Raw genomic sequence first — 22,064 nt, 5'->3', positions numbered from 1 at the left:
AAACATGAAATTTTCTTTTTACTGAAAAACTCAAACAAATACACTTCTACCATTAACATCTATGCCGTATGGATCTACAGGATATACATAGATAATCTTATACTATGCCACTATCGATTAGATAATAGATCTTAAAATTAGACACCCACCAATCCAATTTAACCGACAAAGCTAGGTCAACTGATAGAGGCGATTTATACTGTTTCAATACGGCTACCCGATACATCGGCCGTGTGCATTCAGCGTAACGCTGGCAACGCCTTCGGCCTCGATGGTGCAATCATGACCGACGTCAGTAGTCTAAGCTAACTATCTTCACGACGACCTCTGAGGCCGGTGTGTCAAGCGTTGCTGCAGCAAATGCCGCTACACTGCGCGTATTGTGAGGCGAGCAGAAAGCGTGCAGCTTTACCTTGTAATAGACTAACAGCAACGGACGCTGGAAGCTGGTCTTCAACTGTAGCAATGCCAGCAAGCTACTCTCAATCACAGCCTACTAGAGACCCCATTGCCGGGCCTCTGCATTGACAGGCGAAAACAGTGACAGGAAGCAGCTGCCGCTTTACACTCAACTCTGGATAGTCAAACCGTTGTTGCTAGCTCATCTAAAAATAATTGGCCGTATCAGGCACTTAGAATAACGGCATCGGAAGTAGCAGCAGGGCGGGTTGGGTTGGGTTGGGAAATCCTTGCACAGGCCATAGGGATACTGACACGAAGCCGACATCGTCGTAGCGAAAAAAGAAAGTCCAGTTGGAAAGCAAGTGCATACTGTTTTATAACAGCATGATCGAAGAGCTTTAAACTTATTTCTAGAAGATCATGAATTCGATTGAAACAAGGTTTTATTACAAGTAGAGGTAGCAAAGCATTTGTAGGCCATACACAGTAATGGTGATTGGATCACTTCAAGGGTGATTGAAATATTACTAGAAAATGGGAACGCCCGCAACAGCACTCACAATGCGCCGTCATAAAGTGTCTCGGCCTGCTGTCCTCGCAAAGTCATTTTTTACCTCCATTCTTCGGCTGACTACTCGAGTGCACCGTAGCGGTCATTTCTAGATCCTACTACGAATGGCTTGAGATATGGTAGAGAGATGGTTAGTAACTATCAAACGAAAATAGTCACGAACGCTAATATAGAACAACGCCCAAACTTATAATACATAGAACGGCGGTTCCGAGTAACATTATTAAACTCAGTTTATTCTAGTTAATTTTAATATAGCGCCTATTAGAAGGCTTGATACACCAACTCCGCTTAAGACAACTAATAACTATAATATACAATTTCCTCCGATCTTAGTTGTTATTGCCAATCCTAATATGCTCGGTAGAGATCCGGTTACTAAAATGTATCAATCGCTTGGACCAACCCAATGCACTTATTCTAAACACACAAGAGACACAGTTCCTCATGACGGTTTTAAAACGTAACGACACACTTCTGCAGAGTCGGCTTTTCTAGGAGTTTCAAAAATAAACAGTCTATAACCTACACTAAATATGTATGACGTCAATGTTTATTCAGTGCACTATTTAAAAAAGGCGATCAGGCATTAAAGACCGACCCAAATGTGAAATTCAACTAATGTTTTCTTTCTTGAGCACAATAGCCCAGGAATAACTGACCGTGTCTAAACTACTTACCGTAGCCCAAAAAGAATCGAACAAATCAACTACTGAATATTGGTTCACGCACAGTGCGGTGGTTATCAACGAGTAATAAACACAATTCTAAGCATCGTACAACGATCACAGCTGACGGGCCACTTCGAGGGCCACAGATAGCCGGAAATATAGGCAGCTGTTGTAAATATTGGCTCGGTTTGGCGGCGAAATTCAAATTGCTCGACAGGTAATACCTCCGCAACACAGTTCAGCGATTAACAACGGTAGGGTTGAATCGCGAACATTCACTTGAGAAATTAAACGTCGTCTGCACGTTTAAACAAGTTAATATTAAGGGTTCGATTATCACACAAAGGAAAGCAAGTGAAAAATTAAAACGAAGAAGTGCATTCATTGAAAAAGGAAAATCTAGAGATGTTTTACTTCACTGCAACCCTGGCGCATCTCATTAAAAAATAGTGCTTTTTTTTTCATAATGGATTAAATATTGATATTCAGTACACCCACCATAGGGAACACAAATCGACATCGCGCTAACTTTTCGTTTCGATAAACCGCATCTAAACAGATTTAGGTAGAAGCAAGCTACACGCAGATATTCGGGTACACTTTTCATTTTCAATTTGTGATTGTTTGACTAATGGGGACAAAATTTTACCACCTGCAAGTTCAATCGTTGAATTCGTTATTTAATTCTAAAAAACATACGTTTTTCACTGAATATAGGATGTCTTCCTTGTAAATATACTACTTTTAAAAAACAATAGTACGTTGATAGTCTATCGAATATTTAAAAAATAAAAGTAAAATCTTACTCGTAATAAAGTGACAAATTATGTACTTCCTTTGTTCTACATGCTAATATAGACTACGTTATTGTTGGTCGATGAATTCGAGATAAAACCGCTGAGATGTTTTTATGGAACCTACTTGCTAAATAGAAACCCAATGGGAAGTAAAAAATTCGCGATGAAGTCAAATTTAATTTTTGCGACGAAATCCAAAAGCTTTGAGGCAAAATTATAATTGTCGTTCAGTGAGTAGACAGGTATAGAAGCCATACATGTTTTTCCAGTCGTTTTCATCGGCACAACTTACTAAGCCTGGAATGATAACAAGCAGCTGTAATAAAAATAAGATAATCTGCAAGCAAAATTTGAGCCTTCATTGCAATAGACCTTTAGTTCTAACTCACAAAGCTAAATAGACAAGCAGCAGATAGCAAAAGCCTGATGAATTCTACTAATCGCATTAAGAATGTCTTCTTAATGAAAGGCTCGCCCTGACTTATGAGCTGCCATATTTACAGAGCTATTAGACATTAATGTTTTGCGTGTCGCCAAAGAAAGACGAAACTAAGAACTGTATTGTAATTAATTAGTTAATTAAATTAATGAGGTCAACAATGTGTGCTTTAATAGATTTGGTTTATTTGAGGAAAGCGAACACAAGTGAGACGCAGGCACGATTCGACACAGTATTATAACAGTGCTGTTGAACAATGCTATTACCTGAACACCTGTGATGTGAACGCGAGTGGACGAATAATAATTTATAATCGTTATGTTTATAAACACGTCTGACCAGCACTTACGAACTGTATAAGCAACCCCACGGTAGCTCTCTGCAATAGCGCCATAAATACAAGACATATTTCTCACTGCCAAAGGTTATTAATCATTAACATTTTCCCACTGCACGGAAAATTCGTCAATTTTACTTCTGTTTTTGTGCAATTTAAAGCAATGCCGCAATGGAACCAGCAGGCGAAGCAGCCAGTCGTTCGTCCAATAATGTCAATGCCGCTTACCAAAAGCTATCAGACAAAGATATGCTGATTCCTGAGATTAACGAAGCCGGAGTGAAAGATACGAAAAATGTGATCCTGCAAACGTCCGGTAAGTTGACAGTTAGATAGAAGATGAATCCGTAGTGCCCTCACTGCACCAGATGCGGTTCTAAGGTGAGCTCTAAGCTTCGTCTAACTTGCGCTCACTCGCTCTTGGAAATTGTCCTCGTTCCTCGATTGCGCGAAATTGGCCCATATGACAATATGAATTTGTCGCCAGATCGCTAAATTATAGCCACCGCTTTGCCACTTGGAATCGGGAAGTGGTAGTCGGGTGATTATATGTTCATCCGTTGCCAGTTTTTGTTTTGAACGGGCTACTCGATCGAAATACGTAGTAATCTTTTCGCGTTCCTCGAAATCTGTAAATTCTCTTGGTGCTTCAGACGACCAATATGGAGACCGCTTGCTTAAGTCCGGAAGCGATTATAAGATACGACCCTGAACAAGGTAAACCTCGTAGGTCTGTGTGGTATTAAATCATTTTTTAGCGGCGAAGTTTTACTTTTGGTATTAGATATAAATATATCTAGAGAAAAAAATAAAACGATGTACATATCTAACACGAGACCTGGAAGATGCTAGGATACGTTTAATATAATGTGCAGCACGGCCTGTCAGATAGGGAGAGTTAGCTTAGATACAAAAGTGGCTAGGCCAGAAAACTTGGACGTAACTTTGAAGTGTTTACTTTGTCTGGGAAGGTTCATCTCTGGAGGCCTCTGGGCTTTAGTAACAATCATATGAAGGCGTGGTTTTTTTGGCTGATTGCGGTTTTTTGTGCAAACCCTTTGAAAACTCTTAGACAGTGACGTAAATGGAGGTGTTCGTTCGACGAACGAATCCAGACATTTCACATCGATGTATAACGCTACACGCGTTCCCAATACATTTATTTACGGATATACTCGGATATATTGTATTGTAAAGTACTTGAGTCAGCTGCTGAAGGGATTGAGCAGCTCAGCTTGCCTCGAATTAGTCGAATCTTTCAACTTTCTCGGTAAGCTTTGCTTAACGGTTATTACTTGCTGGCTGGTCATCGTAAGCATCTACCTGCAGCTAACGGTATCTGTTATTAAGCTTTACGGTAGTATGATACGAGTCATTTTTAGTGTATGATGTAAGCGTACACTAGTGAGACACTGTCGTGTTCAAAGGACAATATATGAAGCGCATCCAATGTTGAATCTGAAAATGGCGAAGTCGTGGCGTTAAACTGCGGCTGATTATCTAATATATTGCTACTGTTCTTTGTTTGATACAGACCCAGCGGCAGTATCAGCTAAAGCTGTTACAGGCGCCGCCGTAAGAACAACGCATGCATTGAAACATACGATACGATATGCCATTAAGAAGCTGCACGATGAACAACCCAGGTGAGCGGTGAATTTCTCCTGAATCTTTACATATCCAGCTGTGGCATCAATGTAAAATGCGTACTTAAACAGGACTAACCGTACCCCGATGCGCTCCAACCAAGGCGCAGGCTTTACTTGTATCCCAAACAACCTAGAGCACTACGTAGTAACGTTGAACCTTTTTTTATCTGAAATTTTGTATGCTGTTATAAACGGGAGTAATGCCGATCTCGTGCGCGATTCCTATTACGGCTATCGGAGATTTTTCAGCTTCTAATTTTTGTTTTGTTTTTTTTTAATTTTCATTTGGCTTTCGACAATGACTGCTTGCCCTTTTACCGAAAGCCTCGTATCGTCTGTTCAAGCAGGACTAGAAATTTTTGTTCGAACGGAACGACCCATGGTAATGACACGTTTCCCACGCGAGCACTTCGCGCAGGAACAGCACTGCCTCGTCGCCATCGACTATTATGAACGAATTAATAGGAAGCGGCTGAATTTCCTAGATATCCGAGAGGATCTCGGCAATTTGGCCTGCCTTCACGAGTATTTTATTGGGCGTGATGATCGGGCAGCAGCTGTAGCGGCGAGGCTGCTGCATAAATTATTGCAGATTATGTCGGAGTTCGCGATGCGAATAGAGCACAATTCGCGAATGCGGAAAACCAATTGGCAAGCTGTTGTTGATATGTATGCAGCCATACTACAGGACCCTGATGCTAACGCGGCATATGTTATCCTGCCAAAGCTGAGGCATATTTTCCAGCTTCGGTTAATGGGTTAGTTGCCCCATAATAATGGCGAAATGAAACAAATTAGCTATTACTTTACAGTTGTGTGATAAAGAAAGAAGATGGCTAGTCCTTTAGTGAGCGTAATATCTGGTGTGTGCCATGCTATTCCTTAGTTAATCGGGTAAGTGGTAAGTCTAGTGCAACAAGGTTGCTCGTTGACAAAAGTTAACGTGCCGGAGCCGAATGATATTTACTGGGACGACCTAACGGGGATGGGATTTTTCCATCTAGGAGTAAGTCTAGCCAGAAAGTGAATCAAGAACAACGTAACCGTGCGCAGATTAGTGTCGTACTCGTTTGCACGTACATGTTTACAGGTGCTGGCGGTTTTGGTGCCATCTACAAAGTTCAAGTGGGTGGGATCTCGGTCATCGGCAAATTGGTTCCATGTAACAAATTCAAAACAACCAGACAGGCGAGCGCCGATAAACTTGTAGGAAGTATGGTTAACAGCCCGTTTTTAGTGCGTTATCACACTTGCTTTCGTAGCGACCAGGCCTACGTCACGCTCATGGAGTACATTCGGGGTGTCGACCTTCATAAACTGCTGAAATCGACACGATTGAGCGATAAAGTCAATAAATTGATCATGGCACAACTTGGCCTTGCCCTACAATACCTTCACTATCGTGGGTTCCTTCATCGTGATGTCAAGGTACACAGCCAATCTCTCTGCTTGTAAGTGGATCGTCGATGCTGGTTCACAGCGTACGGTTACGTTCTTACAAAGCCCATCCCTTCAGATGCCATTCTATTATATATGGTTAGTGAAAGATATTTTTTGTAAGCAGCTGTTATTATTAGAACGGCTGGTGTGGGTATCATTGAGTTGTTTTTTCTATTCCAGCCGTCGAACTTGATGATCGCACCGGGTGGTAAACTTAAGCTGATCGATTTTGATACTTGTAAGATCAGTGCAGGCAGATTTATCAATGGGCACATTAACAGCTATATAAGGAAATCGCACAACGAATTCGACGATGCTGAGTCCGCTGGAACGTTATATTTCTTACCTCCAGAAATTCTTGATAAGAAACCCTATGGAAGAGCAATTGACTGGTAAGGATTATTCTGGTAGATAAAGTAAACGTGTTTTTTAGTGACAGAAATAATCTCTTGCTGATTTATGGCATGTACGCGGGCAAACTGTCGACACACTTGCATAGCCTTAATATGAACGCGGTCCTTTAGGTGGGCGGTAGGTGTGACATCGTATCGGCTATGCGCGGGAAAACTTCCTTTCCGAGCAGGCACCAGGAAAGCTCTCAAAGAAAAGATTCGGGAAGGTGATGTAGGCTATGGCTTGGGGGAGCCTGCTCATGAAGAGCTCACCAAGCGATTACTCATCAAAGACCCTATGCGTAAGTACTTTTTTTGCCCATATTGCAATACTATCGTTACGAGCAATACTCGTACTATCTAGACAGTATTGTACCTACCGCTGGATTACCATCTCGGACATTACAGAGCGTATAACTTCAGGGCGATTTGAGGAATTTCGAAATCATGACTGGTTTTCAACCGTTGACTGGGCGAAAATTGAAACCGAACAATTTATTGAAGACATCGCAGCCGTAAACGACATGATGGATTTCCGTGACGGGCAGTATTCACCTAAAGACGAATTCATCGTTATTGCCGCACAAAAACAGCAAGAGGCATTATCGTTCGCTGATCTTGACGAAATTGAGCCTCAAGATCAAGAACCTCTGTTCACACTTCTGTCGTGGGGGTTTCAATCTGCTATGGCTAAACTTCAATCGGGGATCGCAATAACAGAATCCGACATATATGAGGAACCAGAATTAGTGAAGGACAATTTCAAGTTCTGCAAATACAAGTTTCAAAGTAAGATGTCATCAACGGTGTTTACTAAGTTATGAAAAGCGAAAACGGTTTAATAGCTTCTACGGAAGTCTTGAGGTTTAATCAATCAACTCATGTCATGCTCACGGAAACAGCCTAGCGGCAGATGCACAAATCTACTGGATGTTGCATAATTCCCTCATGATACAGTTAATATTTTTACTTTTTTCCAGAGTTCCTACAGCTAAAGACGCAACTGAAACCTTTTGGGCATATGAGCCCGCAAATGTCTACGTCGGTCGGTCAGTTTTCTGACCTATAAAAATTCGAGGATCAATCGGGACCTTTAGGTGTCTACGTCATTGGGTCAATTTTTTGACCTATAATCTGTTAGCAATCCTCGGTGCCGATACGGACAACAAGCGCAAAAGCAACGAGAGACTCTATTACGGAGAAGCATGTTGCACGACGTCAGTAGTCTAAAGTAGCATGACTACTAATAGAAAATGGGGTAAATGTCATATGAAGCGATACAATTAAGCCATCCCGTACCATTATCAATGCGTGTTTCCTGACTGTGCCAGAACCTCTATAGAGGTTTCAATTGAGCTATACAGTTAATAAATAGTTCCTACATTAGTAAGTTTTGCTATTATATATCCTATAATACGTCACTTATACATACGGTATTATTGTGAACTTGAAGACGAATCACAGTCACTTAGGGCTAGTCCAACGGGTTATGTAGAAAAAGGTTCACACTTCGGGTTTTCCGCAAAAATGCGATATTAATTTTCAGCCATAAATCGAAGGTGCTTTATCATCAACGCTAAGAAATGGTAACTATCTCCTTTTTAATGTTACTCTAGCCGAACAGACAAACAAAAAATGATGCGATGAAAAATACATTATCCAGACATAGATGCTGTGGTGTGGGGTAAATCTGTATGCCCTCCTTGGAGAGTGACGGAACAGTGGTTTTGCCTGCAATACCACCTGCAAAGACGTTTGTTATAAATGAAATGACAATCGCTACCAACAATATTAGACAGCATAGTGTCTGTGAAAAGATCCATAAATATTCGGAGTACTTCTCGACGAGTAGTGCAACCCTAGTTAGGTGGCATATGAACTTCTGCCAGAGACTTAGGTTTACAATTAAGCGACCTCCAAACGTAAAATTTCGTCTGATAAACGGCACATGGCCATTTTAATAATACAAAATGAACTTAGAAATACTGAAGAATTCTCACAACTAAGCTTTAACGAACAATTAACGAATAATAAAGGAAAGCACTTGTATATAACCTATACAAAAGCTTATGATTTTCTTGAAAGAACACTTATAATATGATGTACGAAGAAATTCTATGTGTAGTGTAAATAGTGTATTTCTTTAGAACTACTTAATCGTGTTCCTACATTTATGCACGTGCGATCAATGTTACCAACAGCGATATGTCTAAGCGGATGTTTGCCCTCTCAGAATAAAAGCTCGACTATAAGTTTGCGTAAACGTCTTTCAAAGCATCTCTCAAAAGTAATATGTATGTGATTATGAAAGCTCGAACAGGAGTGAGGTATATACCCACTCAGCGTCTGGGGCTGTCGGGTTTGTTGCTTGACAAAAAAATGCAGCCTCGATTATCGGGCAACGGAATGAGCTATTCTTGCAGATGTATCGACATTACGTTATGCGTGATTCATTTTCGCAGATTTTGTTTCTGTTGTACATTAGATAGATAGCGTGCAGGATTCTATCGCTTTACACCACATTACTGCTGTATTATGCTTTTGTTGTGAACGGCCTAAATTGCTGCGTATCTTCTACTGTATCTGGATCGAAGCGGACCCCTGAGGATTCAAGGCGTCTTTCGTCCTCGGCAGGTCGAAGAAGCGTGTCGTCACATGCGTACATTATTAGCACATCGGCTACTTCTTAGTCAGCTTGGTAGAAGCAAGACCGAAGGGGGCAAGGGGCGGAATTATTTTGGTCTGTCATCCTTCTTGTTCGACAGGGGCAGTTAGAAAACGAGAAATAATAGTTTATTGACATATCCTCTGGCGACGACTCAGTGTGGGGCAGCGGGCAGTGTTTTGAGGGCCTACGTATTGCAAAACGGATCGATAGGGTGCCACAGCATGGTAGAGTGGTAGAACCAGCCTGAATTGGCCACTTTCGATGTGACGGCTGAGTCGGTCGAACCAAAGTTTAGTCCCCGGCTGAGCTGACTAAAGGTATGGGCCAGCTTGACACTGGTCTTCCTGCTCAGTTCCCCCGGTACGTGAAACTACTCTGTGGTATGTTTGTTATATATGGGATTGATGTTCGGGTTGGACGCTGTTCTGCGAAGAAGCAGCAGGTATCAACCAGCCGTCACCCATTATGGTGCTTGCCCCGTATTGGAACATTTGTCGCCTTTAGCATGTTCGTCGTTGGCCTTTACGTGGGCATTTACAACGACATGCCGGAACAACTATCACTGCTCTGTCTAGTTTCTCTGGCAAATACCGCTAACTACCTACTCATTATGATTTTAAGTGGATTTACCATGATGAAGTACGAAAGTTCCCTCTCCGAGATAATATTCTACAATAGCGTATTCAGCTTGAACTTTAATCCGAGACCATTTTTCATACAACTATTTTTGAGTGTTTTTTCCTTTGGTTTGGATATATACATCGCTGTTCGCGATGCTTTCAGCTCTCAACCACTGCTTGTAAAATTAGGAAGTATCAGTGGCCTATATGTCTGGCCGTTACAGTACTTGACTTTCTGCATGTACGGTCAGTGTGAGTCGGTAATACTGAGCGAACTTCAATTTCTCTCGGACTTTCTAAGGAAGACTCCAATCTCGAATGACGCGGCCTATAGAGTCGCTTGCAGTAAAAACTCAATACGTTTATTGACCGCAAAGGTGAACAGGATCTTTAGCGAAGTCCTTTTAGTGATTTACACGAAGGTGATCTTCCTTTTGGCTACACATTTTGGTTCGATAGCCCTTTGGGATACACCTAGGCGGAAAAATCATCTCTCACATATATTTTACGTACTGGCATCATGCGTTCAAGTCGCGCAGCTCTTCGAAACAACAAGGCTGGGTTCAGCGATCATTCAAGAATGCCTTCGCGCCGAAACTATCCTATTGCACTGTCCAAGTGTGAGGACCAAGATCAGACCTTATGTAACAAGATATAGAGAAGCCGAGCCAGATTACTCTGAGCATCCTATCGATCTGAACGAGGTGCGGGCGGTTCTGTCATACAACGAACGAATCGACGCATTGACGATTTCGGACACTTTTGTAAATAGTAAAAGTACGATGTTCAAATATTTGGGTACAATGTTTACGTGCATAGCCATTGTGTTACAATTTGACTATGATGTACTAAACGCATTAGATCGTGCCAAAAGCGTTTCATATCTGTAAACCGGTTTGTTGCCTTCGGCAGAAAACAGCCCGTCAGCAGCTGAAGTTCAAATATGAAATCGAGGTATGTGCGTTTACATACATATATAATGCATCCCAACAACATTTGCGAAGAACGTTACAGATGTTTCACTAATGGGTTGAGTACGTATATAATAAAGGTGTTATTTTAAAGTGCTATTAAAAATTTCGTTATTTATTATTTATTCAGTAGTTTATAGTATTCAGTCAATAGAGCTAGTGGAATAGCAGAATGGACGCTACAAGAATATAGTTCGATGCTTCTGTCCTTTTGAACAATATTGTTTTCTCGTTTGTTTTTAACAACAAAACATACAATTCTCAGGACTCATCTAAGTTGCTGATGGTATTCTAAACTTGCAAGGCTTTAATTTCTTTAACCTACAAACCTGCTTTAACCCGCAAAGGCTCGAAAGAAAAATACTACCTCTCAAGTAATTAGTGCATTATTTTTCAATTCGCAACGTTTGCTATGTTTGTAAACAGTGTAGTCAACACTGAGTTTTTTTAGGTGGTGTAAAGCCTTTTTTATTGGCGGATTAGTTCCTGCTTTACGTCCTATTATACTATCCTTATTGTTCTAGATTCCCTCTGTCTCCTGTTATGTCCTGAACAGTGAGATTAGTACGTATATAGTAAAGAAAGCGGATGAATCTATATTTAGTTTTTCTATTAAGATATAGCCGACGACATCTGTTTTGTTTCGGAACAATTAAAGAAATGCACACTATTCCTATGAGCTATGAAATGTAGCCCTAGAAGCATGCGGTTGATTGCTTCTGAAGACTGTCGCATTGTAAATGATGAATGAAGAAAATGAAGAATGATTCTAGTAAAGACGAAGCACATTTTTTTAACAGATAAATATTACTAAAGAGAGCAACGCATTTATATTTTTCTCTAATTACATAGGCTTCTGATCGGATCTTTTTGCTACTGTAGCTTCTACAACTCTTAGAATATGACAGAACACTATTTGTTGTTACCTGTGATAAGTAAACGTACGAGCCAGTTATCACAACAACAAATACAAACGAGCTGCGCAGCACGTGAATTCAGTTGGGTGAAGTCCAAGCAAGCTTGGAATCAACTTCCATTTTAGAAATCCAGTTTTCATTTGGCCCCAAAGTTACATCTCGTATATGGTATTATGGAACCAACATTTCCTTGAGTAATTGCTTATAAACAAACTTGGAAACAAAATTACTTTTGTAGTTAGCCTTTTATCCTTTGACCTTGTGTATGGCAAATTAACAGCGACTATTTAAGTGAACATTTTAGTTATTTGTTTTTCCAATAAGAGAAGAGCTAGAAAAATCACACTTATCAGAATACCGCACAAAAAATATCAGCTCCTCATCTTTATTATATGTATAAGACATGTATATAATGCCTATGCACAAAGTAAGTGGCAAGCAACTTCCTCTCTGTACGAGAAATCTGATGAATATACGCTTGCGCGGAACTTTCATCTCCAATGTCGATTGACGTATACGTGAAATGTGGTTGAAGACTATTCTAGCAATGAAGGCATTCTGCATTGTTTACCCGATTCGTGTAATTAGCGCGCAGATCACGTTGTAAACAGTTGTTCTTTACAGATGTTGCCTGTGCTAGGTAAGTTGAACCTGTGAACGTTTCGATCTTGGTTTTACAGCCGCGACGCCCCGTTATTCTCTGAAGTTGACACAGTCTTATACGAGGCCATCTTAAAGGAATCTTCCTGCATGCTCATAAAGCGACGTGCAATGGGCGCTATAAACCGTGGATCGACGTGACTACTTTTGTCATCTGTCAAGCAAGAATACGAACGGAAAAGCTGTTCAAATTGTTCTGGATCTACTGGCGTAAAACACAGCGTTTTAGAATAGTGTTATTGAAGACTGCTCTCAAAGCAATGATCTAATAAGCGAGCAGCGTAAAGGGCGCTTATGTGGGTCTGGAACCACTCTGTATCAGATCGTTACTGTCCGCTAAGGACTACATCATCAAAACTCGATTTCCAGCATGAGATAAAGTAATTGTCTGTTAGCATCCACATTTCTGATTCAAAATGGGGTATAAGCATATCTCCAGTTATTGACTTGTTTCATAAAGTTAGCGGTAGAATCTGGGCTTGTTGCTCGATGACCGGTATACCCAGGCGCTATAATTTTCGTCATGGGGCCGTCCTAAACCATATGAACCTTTCCGCAGAATATTTCAAATGTTGGCTAAGATCGACAGAAATGAGTGTCTCAGATTTATTACGTGCACCTATCCTTCTGCACTATACGCGGTAATGAAAAGTTGCCCGAACCAATTCAACTCAGATATCATATAAGGAGTCTAGACATTTAGCTTTAAGCGTTTAGATAGGGATATTACTGAAAACCTTTAAAAATACAATATTATTTGTACAACACTTGTAACGCAAACGAAGATTTACGTTTGTCTGTTGTAAATCAGAATTAGGTTTTAAAGCATATGTTCCTGAGCCAAAGATGTGAACCGTGATGAAAATCTTACACTTGAAAAAAAGTTTTTCTACGGACAGGTAGCTATTTATTTCGATAAAAATTAAAAATATGATATATTTAGAATTACAAAAAAAAGCAAAAAATATAAAAAAGTAGTTTTTAAGGAAAATCGAAAGCAAATAATACCGACTATAGTCGTTTCTCAGGACTTATTTGTAACCCCTAAAAGTACACACAGTAAAATGTAAGACAGGTCAATGCAACTAAGTGTATTTGGCCCTGACTCTAACAAAAATAATAATTTTGTTGACAAATCTATATAGTCTCACATGGTTGCATGCGTATTTTAATTGATAAGCTTAGTAATGTAATTGTTGACATCTATGATTACCAAGAAAGGCGGAGATGATAGTAGAAAACACGATTGTGGCAAGGAATCCGACGCCGGTGATCCAGATGAAGGAGATATGGTAGAATGCAAGGATTCCGTCAGGGGTCTTTGGCTCATCGAACGATCCGCGCGTAATCAATTCCGACATTACACTTTCTGTACCGGATAGATTGTCGAAACGTGCTAAGCACTGAGCGTTGCTCGTTGGCAGATCATCGCCGACGCGAGGGTAAATGATTGAACCGAGTGTAAGCCACCACGAAAATACTAAGCCAAGGCAAATGCCATAAATGGCGCCATTTTTCCGAATAAATGGCACCAACATGCCCATAACGAAGATTGCTAGCAGGGGACCCGTCATGGCTCCAATTAGAGAGGAGGACGCTTGAATGATTGAGTCCATTGTTTCCGCCAAAAAGGCAATGAATACAGACAGAATTCCATACATTGCAGCTGCAGTGGAAAATGAAGACCAAACGGACCGGTGATTGCTTATACTTGTTCATAGAAGTATGAGTGCACGCAAAAAATTAAAGTCATGGGTGTTCTGGTAAGCAATAAGCGTTTTCTTAAAAATATAATCGCTGATATTTTTACTACTACATAGAGACGCACCATATTTAAAAAGCATGCAAATTCAATCCACGTTGAAAACATACCGATGCCTTTAGTAAGGTATATAGATTGTTTGTCGGAGATGTTAACTTGGGGTCGGACGAAATCATCCCACGTGACGGCAGAAAGTGCATTGTAACCTGAGGAAAGCGTCGAGAGAGAACCACTGAAAACCGAGGCCACCAAAAGACCCGACAATCCAGGGTAGTCCCTTAGGAGATCCTGAAAAGTCAGTTTATTAGAGGCGAAAGGTTTACTTAGTGAATTGAAAGCGGTTAAGCTTTGATGGACATCGAGACGTTCACCAGTTAAATAGTTGGGCCTGTCAAGTATTGATAATGTTGTCTATTCTGTCTAAGCGTGTAACACGTGCATATATCCTGGTAGTCTGATTTAGAATAGAGGTTTGTACCTGGACTATAAAAGGCATAAGCTGGTCGGCCTTGTCGGCATCACCCGTAATACGTGGGTCGCAGTGTCCATAGACGGCGTAAAGCACCAGGCCAGATAGGACAGATAACAGCAGAGTGGACGTAACTCCAGGAATATTCCATAGAAGAGCTCTGCTTTAAATAAAATGTGACGAAAATGACTAAAATACTTACGAATGTCGTTGTAAGTCTATTCTATTAAGAACAACATGATCTCATTCAACTGATACAACTTAATTTTTCTCATTTCGAAGCTCATCTCACGTTCGAAATCTCATGTAGTTTTTTTTTTATTATTATGGCCAGAATCACATTAGTTTTTTCTCTTATACGGCCTAGTCGTAAAGCCGAGATAATTTTTTTCCCTTGAATTTTTACCAGAGCTATGTTTCACCGTTTGCTATTAACACGTGTTGACAAACATACGATCAACGTACTTTTTGGCTTGCGCAAGAGAAGCAATGGCCGAATATCTCTGCACCTGTGTTTGACTGGCACAGTAAGCTGCCATCCAGCCAACAGTCCACGATAGGGTCACGTTCCATGTGGTGTACGTAAAATACGGGTTCAGGCTCCAGCTACGACAAACGTGTCGAGGTTAGAGGTTAAAGCAGCAAACGTAAGTAATTAGTATTTGGACTCAGAAATTCGACCGTCAAGCCGTTAGTCGTGTACAGGCGGAACCGACCGCCCGCCTAACGGCTGCCACATAATGCCGCTATATCCACTGGTTATCTAGGTAGCTCTAATAAGGACGTTTACAGAATTAAATAACCTAATTACGTTTGTTTTAGGATGCTTATAGGCACAACTGGACAAAGTTTATATATCTTGATACAAAGCACCGTACAGCTGAGCTAATAAGTTAGGGCGCGTTATGAAATTGATAGGACTTTTCATTTCTTAATAAACCGCTTATGGTAATACTTTGAAGTCCTCTACACTTGGTTTGCTTCAAGAATGCCTTTTAAAAAAAGTGACTTGATATTTGAGCTTGAAAGTCTAAAAAAGTGATAGCTTGAAGAAGCGTTTTCAAGTAGTACTTAAAACCGTCTATCTGCTTTCGATGATGCTTAAACTTGCAGTTTCCGGCAGTTTACTTAGAACTCCTCAAACAGCGCAACGGATTTGAACTATCGTGAAGTCTTATTTTGGAAGATGGTAAATCTTTTAAACGGAAATTTAACTGTTGGTATGGAACGTACTGGCGTTATCTACTTGTGATTGATATAATTGAAAAAAAAAATAGTTTTTCAAAATTATTTCTTATGCTTATCAGTAGAGTTTCAGGTACGATAAACTGTTAAAACGTCATATTGACGAATTTCCATTTTTGAACCAAGGTATAACACCAGTGTTATTACGGACGGTGATATGACAAAAAGCACCTGCTCCGGTGTGAAGATTTTTTATTTCAATAAAATCCGTATAATAATAAAAAAATGACTCTATTTCACTGATATATAAATATCATATGTTCCTTCATTTACTGGTTCTTACTATTGTGATCTCTAGTGTTATAAGTTCGCATACAATTATATTCTAGATACCTTTTGAACTTATTTCTGTATTTGTTATATCAACAATCGTTCCCCTTGCCTTGCAAGCAGAAACACGAAAATATGAACGATGTTTCCAAGATACTGTTATGCGATGTACGGTACTTATTGTTTTCGTGAATCGCAAGATAGTGAAGCGTTAAAATCACTCTTTTCTGTCCCTGATGATTAATCAAGAAACTGTTTATGATACTGGTTACTCACTAACAATTTCTCGACAAATGAAAATTAAGATTTGCTTCCGAGTCCTATTTGGCGATAAAAAGTGCACAATTTTTCGAAATAATTCTGTCCGTTCCAGAAAGAGGCAATTATTATACAGAGTTTCACACTAATGGCTGGTATAAATAACTAACTCACTTAACGAAGATGAGCCTGCCTCCTTCATTGTTTAGCTCAAGTACTTTTCTGATTCCGCCCACGTGATAGATGCCCGACGCACAAACCATAATGTAGCCAACATAAATGAGGATCATTTGCACCACATCAGTCCAGACTACAGCTTTCATACCGCCCTAACCGAATTAAGCCATGGAAACAGAGCAGACATTTAGACAGGAGGAACAAAATTTTGGCTAACAATAAGAAGTTTGACTAACTTCAAGCCATAATGTACTACCAGTTATTACAGGAAACATAAAATATAGAGATATATACCTAACATAATATGTTAGGCTGATTGCATTCATAAAAAAAATGGCAATTCGAAATTCTGTCCGGTTTGATTTCCAGCTCTGTGCAAACGAAAGGAAGTACTCAGCATAACTCACAATTGCGGTGTAAAACGTACAGGCTAATCCATTGAGAAGAATTGAAACCCAAACGGGAATTCCAGTAACCGAACCAAGTGCTAAAGAAGGACCGTAGAGCACGACACCCATATACAACAGCTGAAAATATCCCCTCGCGATTTACAATCAATTTAGTAGATATAAAATAAAATCATGACGACATCGAGGAGCAGCGTAACTGTTAGCGCCATAACGGACGGTTGTCTACGTTGATCCCGTGCATCTCCTAATACTGTTGAGTTATAAAACGCTGTCTAATGAATGGCTTCAGGTTCTCGTAACTCCTCAATATTAATATTAGTAAGCAGTATAGGTATTGCTCATGTTTTAGGGGGTTTGCTCTAGGAATAGTCATATAAAGGGACACTCCGATCTATAACGTAATGATCCTCAACAGTTTACAAAGTACGTCTATAAGTATACAATAAGGATTCTAGTAATAAATGTATCATTGCCAAAGAGTTTTAGCACTATTATTCATGAAAGTAAGAAATTTCCATTATTTTTAGTTACCGTTTGAAGGACAAACACGCCTGCAGCGAGATTTCTAACTTGAGGCGAGTCAAATCGTCTTTCCAGATACTGGAATTAAATATAACTATAATTATCTTTATATAATTTTAAATGATAACGTTTCTTTACACTCAATAATTACAACAAAATAGTCTTCATAATTTTAAGGTTATGGCCTTTCGGCCGGTGAGAGGTCACAATGTAAGAGAACTATCGGTCGCCTTGAAGTTGCCTAACCTATATATGCAAGGCTTACCTCGTTGATTGACGTAATATCCATGTTGTAATACATTGGCAGAAAAACGGTTGCGGCGATCACGATTGCAACAGCCGCCGATACAGCTCCCATCCAAAGAATTGCGCCTCGATTGTAAACCTAATTTCGGACAAGTTTGACAAGTTTACAATTTTCATCGAAGTGATTACTTGTACGCGGATAATTAATTGACCTTCAGTACACTATTAGCCCTTCATGAAGCCAAGTTACTGGAAATTTACAATCCTTTGAAAATTAGAAACGTTGAATTCAAAGTATCCACGTGGGAGTAATCGGTCAATGCAGCACACTTATCCAGAAACTGTACGTACCTCCGAAGGAAGTCCAAGAATTGCAATTGATGAGAGGAATGAAGCCATCATTGAAAACGATACCGGAATCCATCCTGAAAATTGAGTAGGGGTACGTTTTTTGTCGCTTTTTTAGGCTCTTCGTTATCGTAAATCGGGAGAATCAATGAAAAGTATATGCGTACCAGAAGAATAACCAATCGGAATACGTTTATTTACAAATATCAAGCATATCTGTCATATCTAAGGGGGTGTAAGTCGTTCAAATATTGTATTTCGCACAGAGTATTACATCATCTTATTAGATACGCTTTGATGACCCAGTCAAAGGACCGACAATGGCTGGACACACGTTTCAAAATGTCGCCAATTCGAGTAGTTGGATATGTACGCCATGCATCAATAAAGCGAGATACCCATACTTCAAAAAAACTTTTTTTTTTTCAGTTCTCTGGGTTGGTGGCAGATATAAGAGTCATGTTCCAGAGTTCGGACGAATTCTATTTAGTTCACTTTCGACGGGCTTACGGGGTTAACATGGCATATCTGATTGTTCCTAGCAGCACCGAATAAATCGCACAACGTAGAAAAATAACATTAGTACCGTTGATTAAGAACATTTTTCGAAAGGCCCATTCTATTTTATGCTTTGGGTCGTATTTGTTCCAATTTTCGCATTGTCTTCGAATGAAAGAGTTTACATTGCTATAAGGATGAAAATATCTGTGTGAAGTATTGGCACATGATGAAAGTTTTTGATGCTAACATAACTGAATGTCACACAAATTTGATAGAAAAATAACTTAAACAATACGTATTGGCTGTAGGGCCGAGAGCGCTGATGTCCTTCCGAGTCGAAAAAGATTCGCTTAGCTAGTGTTTAATTCCCGTGCAAGTTCCCGTTGGATTCTACACAACCCTCATCGTATCGACAGAAAATTCTCTAACTATTGAAAGCTTGACTTTGCGCAGGGTGTCACGCATTTCTTACCATACGTTTTTGTCGTATAGATTTTAACATCTAGGTCTTCCGCGCATAACTATATACCGCAAGAGTGTACCGTAAGGGTCGACGTGCGGTCAGCGGACGAATATCTTTGATAAACTAATATGCGCGTAATTTGTCTGATACGTCAGTAATACTGTCAAGTCATAGGGCAGCTATTTGAAGACAGCGCTATCCACATTAAGCTTAAGATTATCCCTAGATTCATACTCAGACAAGTTCAAGCCAGGACAGGTTTGGCTTTGGCTCGTTAAATGAATAGGATCCGTTTAAAACCAGTATCAGGGATTGGCGCACAGATACAAGGTTCTGCACCGAAGAGACGTTGCGTGTTAGTTTGATTGCTCTAGACGTGGTCAGCGTTCAACATATTAAATCTACTCCTTAGAGCTTTTCAGCATTCTCCTAATCTTTTCCTGAATCGGCTAATTTAAAGTGTTCATGTATTATAGTTTAGCATATAATAGGACGCACTTTTTTACCCTTTTATGGACCAGGTGTCCCTCATTTCGAACTGGGTCGCTCACCATTTGGGGCTGCGTCGGGCCTTACAAATATAGCCTGGTGTTTGAAGATTTCAATAGTAAAGCCAACTTCAAAGATATCCGTTTCAAACAAAACATGCTAGGGTGCGTATGCTCATCAGCCTTCTGATAAGCGCTACTATATTGACAGCACGCTGTGCCGACGGATGTCAACAGGGTTCGCACGCACTCGTCCGTGTAGTGACGCGTTAGTGAAAACGCGAAGCTTTATTTATTTTTTTTTTGTTGATTTATCCATTCTTTTCAACGGGCATGACTCTGGGTTCAGAACACCATAACACCGATCTCAGTTTTGGGGCTCAATCCGAGACAGAACTGTTACATTTGATTTCATTAGATCTACCTGATTTTCTCTAAATATTCGTAAAGTACTAATGCAAAAACGTACTAAAACTTAAGAAAAAATAATGTGTTTTTTAATTATTTTAGTACTCTTTTGTTCTTACTTTTTTACGAAATCATGTTCTCACAACTTTGTGTAGTACAAGCCCCTAACCGGATTTCAAGTACCACCTTTGAAAGATCGGCTTGACCGTGTAAGCCGCCGCGCCAGTGGCTCTAAAGATACTTAATGGCAATACAAACATACTTAAACGTTTCGAGTTTTAAGTCCGGCACTTACGCCGTTAGGCATCTCATCAAGGCTGGCTCCCAGCATAAAGTGCGTCCACTCATATATACAGAACTGGTACAACGCTGTTGAGAGCTTGCATTGCAGATTTCTAGATGAGGATACAATTAATAAAAGGATTCAATTGAATGATCCGGGCGTACACCCGTGATGATACACCAATGCGTACATATATATGCTAAACTTACCTCATGGCAAAACAATACTTACCCAGTTCTTTGTTGCCAGTTAGAAATGTTTTGTTACTTGTGCTTTTTCGATCCTTCCAGGCAAAGTACAGACCGATCAACGTTGAAATCAACAGAAATCCAATTAGGACAACATAGTCCAAAAAGGCGAAATGAGCAACCCCCATCGCCACTCAAAATGTACTGTGCTTCCCAAATCAGCCTTGGTTTTTCAACGCTTCGTTAGTTTTTTCCTTTGTTTACTTCGTTCGGCAGTATCAGCTCGACATATTCCCTTCACTTGTGCTATGTTACACCAGTCTTGCCTGGCCTATATCACTATGTCAGGAACACCGGTCATTCACTTGCTACAGTGCCCTGGTTATTCACAAGATTCCTTTCGAACAAGCCGCCTAAAGAGGACGCGATTGTAACAACTGTCCCCGCTGATTTGACTTATCCTTAGCTTGTTAAGTCGTGGCCGTAAAACGTCAGAGAGTGAAGATAACTAGTGGAAGAGCTTAAGGAGTTCCTAATCGAGCTCATTCGGTCCACCTAGAGCAAAGGATTCACCATAGAGCGATAATAGCAGCGACGAAACAGACGACGTTTGGCCTCGAAGCCTATACGTTGGTCCGGGTTGATCTTGTCAGCAGTCGCGATGCTGGAAAATTGATCGCATCATGAATCGAGATCGGTTGTGTCGTCGCTTGTCAACGCTACGCAATGCTTTTGTTCTGAGCTGATAGTGCTGCTTGTCAGAGTATGATAAGTCCAACTGCCATGTCAAGTAGACCAGTCTAGATCAGCTGTTGTCGTAGTGGTGCAAGGAAGCGCACTCAGTTCGTTACCGTACAACTGTCTGGTAACGATCCAGAATGCTCTTACTTACTCAAAGGGGTGACTTGGATCTAGCGGGAGAGTCAATCTCTATGTATGTCACGGCGTAGCAAATGTCCTCGGAAACTCATATGCTTGTCCTGGCTGAGACGTATCTGTTAGATTGGGTCCCAAAGCGCAGATCTAATTAAGCGATCACACGTAAACGGTTGCTGATCTTCGATGGACCAGAGACGATACCGTGGCAAATGTTTAAATAAGGCCGAATCAGGAAAGAAAAAGCTGGGAAAATTCATTTGGTTGATCCGAATACAACGTCCCCGGCTTATTGGTGTTGTTGTAATGAATCAAAACATTGTGGAGCTCAATCAATGTCTTAACCTATTAATAATCTCTGAGAAGAATTTCATTGCCGAAAAATTTCAGGGCATCTAATCCTTGGCCTACAAACCCTGGTGCTAAGATGCATATAATTATACTTGCAATCAAAAATGAAGAGTACATCTCGACGTTTAATTTTTTGGCTGAAAAGACTGGGCCGTGAACCAAGAATCTGACGACACGGTAACGCATACGTTTGTTGATCTACGAATGGCCATAGATATTAGCGCAGCAAATAACTACATAGGGAAAATCAGCGAGCAGAACTACA

At 40.3% G+C, this 22,064-nt stretch overlaps 2 protein-coding genes across 2 annotated transcripts; one reads left to right on the top strand and one right to left on the bottom strand.

Annotated features, from left to right (window-relative positions):
- The first annotated feature begins 3,065 nt into the window (after positions 1–3,065).
- LOC111269497 (uncharacterized) lies at positions 3,066–8,763 on the top strand. Its single transcript, XM_022849139.2, has 8 exons — positions 3,066–3,533; positions 4,752–4,863; positions 5,191–5,624; positions 5,957–6,294; positions 6,487–6,698; positions 6,831–7,000; positions 7,107–7,487; positions 7,679–8,763. The coding sequence occupies exons 1-8, from the start codon at positions 3,389–3,391 to the stop codon at positions 7,765–7,767; spliced, it is 1,881 nt and encodes a 626-aa protein (XP_022704874.1). The 5' UTR covers positions 3,066–3,388; the 3' UTR covers positions 7,768–8,763.
- A 3,466-nt stretch (positions 8,764–12,229) lies between these two features.
- On the bottom strand, positions 12,230–21,027 carry LOC111269498 (sodium-coupled monocarboxylate transporter 2). Its single transcript, XM_022849140.2, has 11 exons — positions 20,616–21,027; positions 18,245–18,318; positions 17,913–18,032; positions 17,657–17,725; positions 17,123–17,242; positions 16,713–16,867; positions 15,231–15,371; positions 14,775–14,925; positions 14,407–14,584; positions 13,748–14,200; positions 12,230–12,688 (listed from the first exon to the last, which is right to left on the bottom strand). The coding sequence occupies exons 1-11, from the start codon at positions 20,758–20,760 to the stop codon at positions 12,549–12,551; spliced, it is 1,746 nt and encodes a 581-aa protein (XP_022704875.1). The 5' UTR covers positions 20,761–21,027; the 3' UTR covers positions 12,230–12,548.
- Positions 21,028–22,064: the final 1,037 nt, after the last annotated feature.

The sequence above is a fragment of the Varroa jacobsoni genome, unplaced genomic scaffold (genome assembly GCF_002532875.2).
Source record: "Varroa jacobsoni isolate VJ856 unplaced genomic scaffold, vjacob_1.0 scaffold_1388, whole genome shotgun sequence".
Lineage (NCBI taxonomy): Eukaryota > Metazoa > Arthropoda > Arachnida > Mesostigmata > Varroidae > Varroa > Varroa jacobsoni.
The sequence above is the reverse complement of the archived record's forward strand: the minus strand, read 5'-3'. Positions and strand labels throughout refer to the sequence as shown.